This window comes from Zingiber officinale, chromosome 4A, assembly GCF_018446385.1.
Source record: "Zingiber officinale cultivar Zhangliang chromosome 4A, Zo_v1.1, whole genome shotgun sequence".
NCBI lineage: Eukaryota > Viridiplantae > Streptophyta > Magnoliopsida > Zingiberales > Zingiberaceae > Zingiber > Zingiber officinale.
In genome coordinates, this window is record NC_055992.1 from 162,374,425 (window position 1) to 162,386,015 (window position 11,591).

General features: G+C 37.6%; 2 protein-coding genes across 2 annotated transcripts; one reads left to right on the forward strand and one right to left on the reverse strand.

Moving 5' to 3' along the window:
- The first annotated feature begins 6,068 nt into the window (after positions 1 to 6,068).
- On the forward strand, positions 6,069 to 7,004 carry LOC121973018 (F-box/LRR-repeat protein At5g02910-like). The gene has a single exon (XM_042524617.1). It carries the CDS (start codon positions 6,069 to 6,071, stop codon positions 7,002 to 7,004), a length of 936 nt encoding a protein of 311 aa, XP_042380551.1.
- A 1,266-nt stretch (positions 7,005 to 8,270) lies between these two features.
- On the reverse strand, positions 8,271 to 11,286 carry LOC121972119 (probable serine/threonine-protein kinase At1g01540). The gene is made up of 7 exons (XM_042523767.1): positions 10,302 to 11,286; positions 9,755 to 9,859; positions 9,532 to 9,654; positions 9,277 to 9,447; positions 9,074 to 9,203; positions 8,792 to 9,001; positions 8,271 to 8,557 (listed from the first exon to the last, which is right to left on the reverse strand). Exons 1-7 carry the CDS (start codon positions 10,949 to 10,951, stop codon positions 8,393 to 8,395), a joined length of 1,554 nt encoding a protein of 517 aa, XP_042379701.1. The 5' UTR covers positions 10,952 to 11,286; the 3' UTR covers positions 8,271 to 8,392.
- Between the last annotated feature and the right edge of the window lie 305 nt (positions 11,287 to 11,591).

Below are 11,591 nucleotides of genomic sequence, written 5' to 3' on the forward strand. Positions count from 1 at the left end.
CTGTAAATATTATGTTTGAAGGGGAATTTGAAGGGGAAGTTAGATGCAATGGTGAACTTTTTGTCATATGATCTTATAGTCACAAGTTCAAATATAGGATGGTTAATAAAAAGTTATCACTAATTAATCTAAATTCTCTAATCTTATAGAGTTAGTAATTAAGGAAAAGATTGATTATAGGGATGTTTATTGAAAAAGTATATTGGATTCAATAATTAATTAATTAATTAATGAAGGGATATTTATTCAAATGTATTATTCTAATTTCTTTTATAGAGTAGTATGGTGTTTCGAATCTATCTATCTGTGTTGGATCTAAGATTTTATAAAATAATTTGTTTTACTTTTTTATTTTCTTTTATAAATATTATATTTATCGGTAAATTAGAGAAAAAATCTCCGATGACAACTTTAACTTTGCATGTAATCCCTAATCACAAAAAATTTTATTTCATTCTCTACATGTAAAGTTTTATTTGTTTCAACTTTCTCATGCTAATATTGTTATCTAATTTCCTCTCAAATTTTTTAGGTACAAAAGATCTAAAAATGAGTATAAATGCTCTTAAAGTTAGCACTTTACACTATAATTGAGTATATTTTCTATTAAATTGCGTACAATTTTTCCCTGTTTTAGTATAATTTCTCCTAAATTCAACATTATTTTAAAAAAAAATTAGTATATTTTTCATTCAATCGAGTATCATTTAAAGAAAATCTAATATATTTTCTATCTAATTGAGGTGGAAAAAGAATCGTGTTCAATTTTATAAAAAATGTACTAAAAGGAGTATAATTCCTCTTGCAATCAACACTTTATACAATAATCGAGTATATTTTCTATCAAAATTGTCTCTCGTATTTTTAGGTACAAATAGTTTTAAAACGAGTATAATTCCTGTTAAATTTGGTACTTTAAATTAGAATTAGTATATTTTCTATTAAACTGAGCATGATTTTTTTCCTACTTAATATAATTCCTCCTAAATTCAGCATCATTTAAAGAAAGTCTAGTATATTTTCCATCTAATTGAGTACCATTTAAAGAAAATGTAGTATATTTTCTATCTAATTGAGATGGAAAAAGAATCGGACTCAATTTGATAGAAAATATACTAGATTTTAGTTTAATGTACTAAATTTAAGAGGAATTATATTTTTTTTTTATACTTAAAAATATCAGGGGTAATTAGGTAAATATTTTTAACTAGGGAGTGGAAATAAAGATTTTTACCACTAGAGACTACATGCAAAGTTTTGTTTGTCAATGGAGATTGCATGTAAATTTTCCCTACTTTTATTGTGTAGCCAATATCTTATTATCGTTGTGAAATAACATAAGCAATTGCATACGAGAAAGAAATATTATTAACCTTTTTTTTCTCATTTTCGAAAAGAATATATACATAGGTATTTATAGATACATAATCATCCTGAAACTCTCATGCTCATGCAATTACATAAATTAGGAGGTTATGAAAGATGATGAGTTATGGAGCAATGAGGGAGTTTATAGATGTCCATAATTAAGGAATATGTTATTTTTTTTTGGGTTTTAAAAACTTGTCGAGAAAACATCAATATGCAACCGAAAAATAAAGTGAGAATAGTAGAAAAGAAACATCACAGCTGTTTACTTGGTTCGTTGCTTCAGCGGACTACTAATTCAAGGCTAACGCTCTCTTGGATCGTATCGATTGGTTAATCTATTAAAATCTCTCTTGAAAAACCTTCGGACAAAGAGGTTGAATACAAATATAAAGGAAGTGTAATGCTCTATACTTCCTTAATCAAGTATTCAAAAGAAAACAACAATGTTATACCAACACTAATTGAATTCGAAGGTTGGAGCTTGATGTTGGAGTAGCGTTGCAGCGTCATAGTCGAATTTTAGAGCATCGCAAAGGTTGTTTGAGCTTAGAATGAACAATATTTGAGTTTCTAGCCGTAGACTACTTTTATAAGGCATGTGGGGCACCTCTAATGGCCTAGGGCGTCTTGAGGAGGTCTTATCTGATGCACTATGTTATCTCTTCTTCAAGCTAAAATATCTTATCTGAGGTGCTTCCAACTGTCCTGAGGCCCCTCCAACTGTCTTGGGGTGCCCCCTGGGCACTCTAGGATGCCCTCAATCATCTTAGATGCGCGACAATCTTTCGAAAGTTATAACTTTTAACTCGAGATTCGGAATTATGCTCTATCACTGGTTACGCATGTAGAATTTGAATATCTACATATATCCCTGCAACACAGAGTTAGAAAGATATTTGAATGAACAATTTTATATTTGTGACTTAGATCATATCTCAACTTAGATTTTCTAGGTTTGATCTAAGTGTGACCAATGCCTATAGTCCCATTGGGATTCGACTTCACTAGATCTCTCTCCTCCAGTTGCTTACCTCCACTTACCATTCATAGACTTGTCTCCCTGATATTTGATCTGTAATACCCCAGTTCTGAGATTATGCTTAAGTATGACTTAAAAGGTTAGATGATACTATCCATATCACCAAAGTACATCTTTTTTTTTTGGAAGTCCAAACTTAAGAACTCTAAAGTTAAGCATGCTTGACTTGGAGAAATATGAGGATGGGTGACCCTCCTAGGAAGTTTTCCAGTGTGCGTGCAAGTGAGGACAAAGCATGCTGAAAGGATCTTCGGTGGTCTGTGGAGCTAGTTGTCAACCCGATGGACAATTTTGGTGGCATTCCCGGCTTGGTCTGGGTGGGGTCGGCCCGGGCCGGGGCGTTACAGATGGTATCAGAGCGACCTTGCGACCGTGAGTGCGCCTGTGGCAGGAGCACCCAGGGCACCACCTAGCGAGGGAGATTCTGGGATTTGGTTTGTCTATGGTGTGATTCGTGGTTACACAACGAGGACGTTGTGTCTTTAAGTGGGGGTGATTGTAATACCCCAGTTCTTGGATTATGGTTAAGTGTGGCTTAAAAGGTTAGATGGTACTATCTATATCACCAAGGTGCACCTTCCTTTTCGGAAGTCCAAACTTAAGAATTTTAAAGTTGAGCGTGCTTGGCTTGGAGAAATCTGACGATGGATGATTTCCTGGGAAGTTTTCTAGGGTACGTGCGAGTGAGTACAAAGCACACTGAAAGGATCTTCGGTGGTCTGTGGAGCTAGTCGTCAATCTGATGGGCAATTCTGGTGGCATTCCCGGCTCGATCTGGGTGGGGCCTGCTTGGACCGGGGCGTTACATGATCTCTTGACCCACTGGGACTTCCTGCTAGCTGTTTGGTTTCCCTGACTCAACTGGACTTTCTACCAGTTGTCTGATCCTCCTTGACCCAACTAGTCTTCTTGCTAAATGTCTGGTGTTCTCTAATTCATCTGGACTTCCTGCTAGCTGTTTGGTTCCCCTGACTTAGCTTGACTTTCTGCCAGTTGTCTGATCCTCCCTGACCCAACTGATCTTCCTGCTAGATGTCTGGTGTTCTCTGATTCATCTGGACTTCCTACTAGCTGTCTGGTTCTCTTTAACCTAATTGGACTTCAGCCTAGTGTCTAGTCCTCAAGATCCGTCAGGTCGATTTGTCTACACACTTGCTTAACCACGTTAGATAACATATAATCTAATTTTAATCTTTGTCCTATATATCAAAATCTGAGTTTGATTATTAGTACAAATTATACCAATAAGATGGACCATGATTTGTGTTATTATCTCAAAAGACAACATTTGTCTCTATATCTTTTGCTTTGCCCTGTAAAGAGGCTTGGTAGAGATCAATAAGGTATTTTGGCATACGACAAATAAATGACCAATGTCCTTTCATGCCACATCTATAACATGATTTTTCTTTTTTTTTCTGTCATCATTATCTTGTCCATTTGAACCTTTTTACTATTGCCATTTGTCCACTTCTGATGACCATCATTGTTAATCCACTTTTGGTGAGTTATTGTGTTTCTTTTATTATAACCAACATGATTTTCTTGAATTGATTATTTTTGTGTCTATGGCCACGACCACTTTCTTGAATCGATTATTTTTGTGTCTATGGCCACGACCATGATAAAATTTTTGTCTATGTTGTTATTTATCATTTTTACAAGTTATCTCATTCACTTCAGGGAATAGACTAGTAGTAGTTGGGCGAGTCTCATGATTTTACATTAAAAGCTCATTGTTTTGCTCAACCATAAGAAGATATGTAATCAACTCAGAATATTTCTTAAAATTTTTCTCTCTATATTGCTGCAGGAGCATATTAGATGCATGAAAGGTAAAATGTGTTTTTTTCTAATATATCTTCATTAGTAATTTTTCACAACATAATTTTAATTTTGAGCTAATTATAAATATAGCTGAGTTATATTCACTTATAGATTTAAATTTTGTAAACATAAATGAATCCATTCATAACGAGCATTTAGAAGAATCACAATTTTATAATGCTTATATCTTTCCTTTAAATTATTTTGATAGTCAAATATTTATTTTTCAATCCTCCGTGAAGATGGTGATGCATGAATATCATTGATTTTGTATGACTTTATAAAGATTTTTTATTTCCATCTTTTATGGTATCTTCAAGACCATACCGTCCAAATGAATCTTCTCGTCCAAAATCAACTTTGAAAGATTGAATATAGTAAAAATCTAATACAAAGAAAACTGAATCATTAATAATTATTATTATGTATCATATATATTTATTTTAAATTTAACTTTTTGACATGTAAATACTTTTAATAGAGAAAAATATATAAACATATGCATATCCTGTTTTTGATATTACTTATAGCTGAAAAAAATAGAACTCTCATGCCAATTATATATGTATAATCATCTTGAAATTACATGTTCATGTATTTACATAAATTAGGAGGTTACAAGAAGAGACCATGAATTATGGAGTCTTATGTATTTACATAAATTAGAAGGTTATAAGAAGAGACGATGAATTATGGAGTAATGAGAGAGTTTATGGAGTATTGGAGTTTGCAAGGACATATGTTATTTTACAACAATTGTGAACTTTTGTTTTCTTTTTTTTTTTTTAAAGAAAGTTTAAATTTTCAAATAATTGCGATAAAAATAAAAATATCATCTAACTGAAAAAAATAACATTAAATATTGCATTTAATAAGGGTAACTATTTTTAAAGATTATTTTAATATTTAAAATTTATAAATTTGAAAAATAAAAATAAGGACTTTTAAGCCATTCACTTCATCTCTATCCATGACCACTCCGCCCGTCGCCTTCCGTCGGGAAGACGAAGACTATACCAACAATCGGAAGAGGGAAGACTTATATCGGGAGGTTAAATCTTCTGATCCATTAAAAAAGTAGATTAGGAGATTGACTATTGATAATTATAGTTGGATCGTAGTCGTGATCTAATTATAATTGATTGTGATCATTTTCTGGGTTCATCATCCCTCTTAATTTATAGTTTGGATCTGGATGGACGACCGAAAACCGTCATAAGTGAGCAAATGGCTAGGCTACTAGGCGCCGAACGACTACGATCTCCGAGCTATCTCAAGTCATCCGTCCGGATCCAAACTATAACATGAGGGACAGTAAATTTAAAATTGTAATCAATTACGACCGGATTACAACTACTAATCGATTATAATTATGAATGATCCACTTGTGATTTTGTTTTTTTTTTTGTCAGGAGATCTGCTCCCATACTGGAAGCATAATTTTTAATTATAAATAAATAAAAAAAATTAAAAATTTTTTTGAAGTTTTAAGTTTTTCAGCCTTCATCCAATATAATATGTTAATCTATTGTCATCCTAAAATAAAAGTAAGGAGTGTCATTTTAATTTACATTTAAATTTTATTTTTTTTTAAAAAAAATTAACTATATATTAAATAGTCAAATAAGGATAAATTGGACAATATATATTAAATTAGAATAATAATATATTCAAATAAAAAATTCATAAGGAAAAGTCCAAACATAACCTTGAACTTGTCATTGAAATATATATATATATTTTTTTAGCATATCATTTTTCTTCAAATTATTTGGCTATAAATATGAATCGCTAGGCTTCGTATCACGCCGCGCAGCCTTCGTCTCTCTCCATGGACGACTCCGGCCGCCGCCTTCCGGCCAGAAGGCGAAGACTAGCTCAGCAATCAGAAGGGGAAGACTACCTGAGCGGTCTCCCCGATTCCCTACTCCACCACATCCTTTCCTTCCTCCCCACCCGCGACTCCGTCCGCTCCTCCCTCCTCGCCCGCCGATGGCGTCGTCTCTGGGAATCTGTCCCCGCCATTGTCTTCTCCTCCGTCGACAAGTCAAGTGCCAACTCCGTCGACCGCTTCCTCGCATCCCGCAGCTGCTCTTGCTCTATTTCTCATCTTCGCCTCTTCAAAATAAAACTCGAAGACGGAGGAGCCCTCGTCCGCGACTTGCTCATCTACGCCAAATCTCACGGCGCCCAAGATGTGACTCTCCGCCAGTTCTTCTTTCCATCAGATCACCTTCCCCTATTCGACATTCTGTTCGATTGGCCATCGCTCGTGGCGCTGAATCTGCAACTGATCTACACTGATATTTGGGAATTTACTCTTCCAAACCGCATCATCTTCAGCAATCTCAAGACGCTTTCCCTAATGCTTGGAATTGCAGAAATTTCGGCCACGAGCCTGGCAAGGCTGCTCTCTTGTTGTCCTGTTTTGGAAGAACTAACATTAAAGTCATTCTATCCGTGGAATTGTTCCATTGAAATCGCGGCACCAAATCTTCGCAGGTTGACTCTTCATCGCGGCACCGATCTTCGAATTATTTGTCCAAAACTTGGATTTTTAGCGATAACAACCCGCAATCGTTTGAAACGCTTGCATCTCGAAGCGCCCTCTTTGACCTCCATTCAAATGCACTGTTTTTTTGGTTGGATAAAGCTTTCCCGGAGGTTCTGCGATGTGAATGAGGAAGCAGCTGCAAGTGTAGGAGATATACATCTTGAAGAATTTCCTCTTGCACACCTGGTATGTTATGAACTTTTTCTTGTTTAGCAATAGATTGTTCATTCCAAAAGATTATACCAAATATAGATTGTTATCGATCATTGCTTTACCAAATATGTTCAATCTATGCTATCTCATGTAGTGTTTTAGAACATGTGTGTGTAGAACATCAACTCAAGTATAACTTTCATGGAAGGAAGAAGTTAGAATGAATTGCAGGGTTGCTTTGTGTTTTCATTGAAGAAGAATCTACAAAACCACTATGTTTAAAGACATGATGTTATAGTCACGGGGTCGGTATTGGATACATAGTAGAAAAAGGAGAAAGAGCATGAACGAAAGGAGGAGGTAGGGAAACATGGAAGTAGCAATAGAAACTTGGATTGTTCTTTGCTTGTCTTCTACTGAATGATGTCTATCAACTTAAGTATAACTTTCATTGAAGGAAGAAGTATGAGTTGCAGGGTTGCTTTGTGTTTTTATCAAAGAAGAATCTACAAACACAATGTTATAGTTGCCAAGGAGCCAGTATTGGATAGCCTATGGCGCGCATTAGTAGAAAAAGGAGAATGATCATAAAAGAGAAGAGGAGATAGGGGAACATGGCACTAGTCTTCTACTACATGATGTCCATGTATAAAACATAAACATATCTTAGTCACTGTTAGAACATAACTGCTTGGTTGGCTCTGTTGTTGGTTTCTTGACTACCTCTTCTTTGCCCCGGTGAAGTTGAAGCCTCCCTAGATTATAATGCATCTGCATACATAGTAGAACTACTAATTTGGTAAACCATATTCTTCTTTTAGAATTTTTTTAAGGTTCTTGGATTTTTCATTTACATACTACACTATCTAAAACCAACATGCCAAGTAGGATCTTTTATTGTCTCTCTTCTTGCTAATAAATGACTTCAATACTATAGTTGCCTTTCATTTCATTCATCTTCTAGTCAATTGATTGCTATTTTCCACCATTTTTGTTTCAGAGAAACCGTCAGCTCACTGGACCGGAATTTCCCATTCAGGAACTGCTGAAGTTAAGGCTCTATGGATATACCCAAAACTTTTGCCTACAAATAGACTTTGATCATAGACGCAAACTGAGAATGTCTAGGCTCTTATTTACCAATTGCGAACAGTTTATAGATTGTACATTGTTTGGATATTGATCTTGAAGCAATAACAATGATTTGGCTTGTTTAATCTCTTTGTATGACTTAGATGTTACGATTGAGCTCTTCAAAAGTTTAGACCATCGTAATATGGATAACCTGACTTTTCTAGAATTATATACATGATGAATTGCAGGGCGTAAAAATAAGACGAAAAGATTCACTACAAAATTTAATACGGGGAACACAGCATAACTAGCAATCCATTGAAAAGATATTATACATGACTTTGATACAAGCTCTGAATGAAGATCTCCATCTACTATAGATTTGGAGTAGATGCTAGATTTCTTGCCTTTTCTCGATATCTATTACTCCTCGTGATACTTGCATTGCTCTCATAGCCGCTGCTATCACCGGATTCAGCCATTGCCCTGTCTAACAATCGAGCTTTATCTTGCGGGTAAGTTCTCCCGGCTTGGCGGTCCTGAAAGAACAATGTAAGTTACATTATTACTTTCCTGCCTGTATGCTAATGCAACTCATGTCTACTATAGTTTGCACGCCTTCGAGAGTATAACACATCATGTATGGTGTTGAACTACACAAATGTGTTAACTATCACACGATAACAAAAAAAGCCCTTCGTCTAAACTAAACTCTGACTAGGTATTAGTCCATAACGGCCGATGTTGATTTCAAATATTTGTATTAAACTTACATCTCTATAGGGGAAATCATCGACTTCGAGCATGTGTATCACATGCCCAATCTTCGGCCTCTTTTGCGCGTCAGGATCCACACATCGGAGTGCTACTAAAAGAGTTTTCTTTAAGGCCCTTGATGAAGGTTTCTCCGGTAACTTGGGGTCCAATACCTCTTCAGTCTTTCGATTGGTGACCATTGTCTTAATCCATTCAACCAGGTTAACCTGAAACAGTTTTTTGAGTTTAGATTATGCGCAATTGGATGGTATCGGTTATGCTGAAAACTCACTACTAACCTCTCCCGGTGCTCGGTTGTAGTCAACCGGATTTCGCCCAGAAATAATCTCCATGATAAGAATTCCAAAACTATAAACATCACTTCTTTCATTCAGCATACCAGTGCTAGCGTATTCGGGAGCCACATATCTGCAAAACAAAGATAGGTTATCAACACTACAGTCAAAATATCGAACACTCTCATTATGAACACAAAACCAACCCAAATGTTCCCATGACTCGTGTCGTCACGTAACTCCGCTCTGACCCCAAGAGTTTGGCGAGTCCAAAATCTGAAACTTTAGGATTCCACTGCTTATCAAGCAAAATGTTGCTTGATTTTATGTCCCTGTGGACTACCTTCGGTTCGAGTCCCTCGTGCAAGTACATTATCCTACAAGAACATCAATTCTCAACATAGTTTCTTAATAGGATCAAACAACACTTTGACTAATAACACATTGGTCTTTCAAATTACCCTTTCGCGGTTTTGAGTACAATGTTCATTCGTATTGCCCAAGTGAGGGGACTAGAAGGTTCAATGTTCCCGTGAAGCCACCGCTCCAAGTTCCCATTGTCGACATACTCATAGACAAGCATTCTAAGTATCCAAAACAAAACATACATAACAAAACTAAATTCTTGTGATGGCTAGTAATGAACCAAGGACTCAAGAGTATGAAAAGGGAAAACCGTGATACCTATGAGCACCTTCAGCGCAATAACCTAAAAGTCTCACCAAATTCTTGTGTCGAACACGCCCAATTGCATCTACTTCCACTTTGAACTCCCTCTCGGCTTGACCCCTGAGAACAACATGTTTAAAATATCGACCAAATAGATCAATTCTTCTTAGCATAGCACACAAAGCATATACAAATAAGCAATGTTGCGTATGGACAAACCGTATAAAACCGAGAATTGTTAACACTTGAATGATTCGTGTTGTCGATCCCAAATAGTTGGAATTTGTAAATAGTTGTAATAAATCAAACAAAATGGAGAATTGTTAATGCATAAAATCCTTGGTGCAAGTGTGACCTAGAGATTGAGTTTGATTCACGAAAACAGCATTTTACAAAACAAGATAAAATTGCGTACAATAAACTCTTCCCTAAGATCCCGCGCATTGGCGGGAGCACAGGGCTGCTTTTTATAAACAATTTGTGCATAGACAAACCATATAAAATGGAGAATTGTTAAATGATTCATCTAGTCGATGAGTTAAAAGGAAGAAGAGATTAGTACCTGTTGTTAAGCAAGTTCTTGACGGCAACCTGAGTTTGATCTTCCAAGATGCCGTGGTAGACGATGCCGTAACCGCCTTCTCCGATCACATTCTCGTCGGCGAACATGTCGGTGGCCGCCTGGAGCTCCTTGAGAGTGTACCAGTGCCCCCAGCCCAAGTGCGATACTTCGGGGGCCGGCATGGCTGCCTGCTCCGCCGACCGGCTCTTGCCGCTGCAGTGGGAGGATCCGCCGCCGCCGCCGAGGTGGCGCTCCGGGTAGGCGATTCGGTGGTCCTTCCCGAGCTCAATGTGGATCTTCTGTTGCGCGGCTGCCTCCGGCGGGAGCAGGGACTGCCGCTCGAGCGGCGCTGCCGGGTTGTCGGAGTCCTGGGGCGGAGGCGGTTTGGGGTCGACGCGAATTTCTTGGATTTCCTTGGAGACGCTGGAGGAGGAGGCAGAGGCGGAGCGGTGCGCCGCCTTGAGGCGGCGGTGGGCGGGCGCCGCCGCGGCGCTGCTGCGCCGCGAGGCGAGCCAGAGGGAGAGGAAGAAGAGGAGGAAGACGAAGGCGGCGCCGATGCCAATGCCGATAATGACCCACATGTGGAGCCCGAAGATGACGGTGCGCTTCGACAGCTCGTCGGTGAGGAAAGGCGGCCTCTCGTCCGCCATTGCTCCTCCTCCACCGAACACAACGTCTACAAAAAAAACCACTCCTTTTTGACTTTTTGACCTTCTCGAGCTTCAAATCAACCAACAATGGCGAAAGATCATTCACGCCCAGTACCCAAAAAAACTTAAAATGCAAAAGATCGCTCTTTTACGATTAAAAAACCGATCTTGGAGAGAAAATAAGGAAGAGAAACACCATGGCAGTGCCGCAGTGAAGAAGAAACAGAAAGCCAGAAAGAAAGGGAGAGAGAGAGAGACAGTGAAAGCACAGTGCTACTTAATTATTGAACAGGACAGATCGTGAGCTGGATCTGAGAAATCTTGACGACAATTCCTTTTTATTAGATTTAGACGAATTTGCGCATGAGATCACGCAGACAGTGCGAATCGCAAAGAAGAGTTGTTTATTAAGGCGGAAAGGAGGAGAGAAAGCTCTCAATTGTAAGCTTGAAAGGGCGACGAGGGAGAATGATGAAGTGCCCTGTGAATGATTGGATTCCTTCACGATTGTAGTAGCTTTTTGGTCTCATTCTTCCTCTCGCATTATTAGCACTTTAAGATTGGCTTAATTGTCATTACGATGTAATAAGTTAAGATAATGAAGTGCCACTTTGATAATTATAAAATAATCCATCCATTG

Excerpts from the sequence above, each read along its gene's own strand:
- LOC121973018 (XM_042524617.1), top strand. The coding sequence starts at position 6,069 with ATGGACGACTCCGGCCGCCGCCTTCCGGCCAGAAGGCGAAGACTAGCT.
- LOC121972119 (XM_042523767.1), bottom strand. The coding sequence starts at position 10,951 with ATGGCGGACGAGAGGCCGCCTTTCCTCACCGACGAGCTGTCGAAGCGC. Across the intron at positions 9,860-10,301 it reads AAGAACTTGCTTAACAACAG|GGGTCAAGCCGAGAGGGAGT; the intron begins GTACTAATCTCT and ends TGTTGTTCTCAG. Across the intron at positions 9,204-9,276 it reads CGAGTCATGGGAACATTTGG|ATATGTGGCTCCCGAATACG; the intron begins GTTGGTTTTGTG and ends TTTGTTTTGCAG.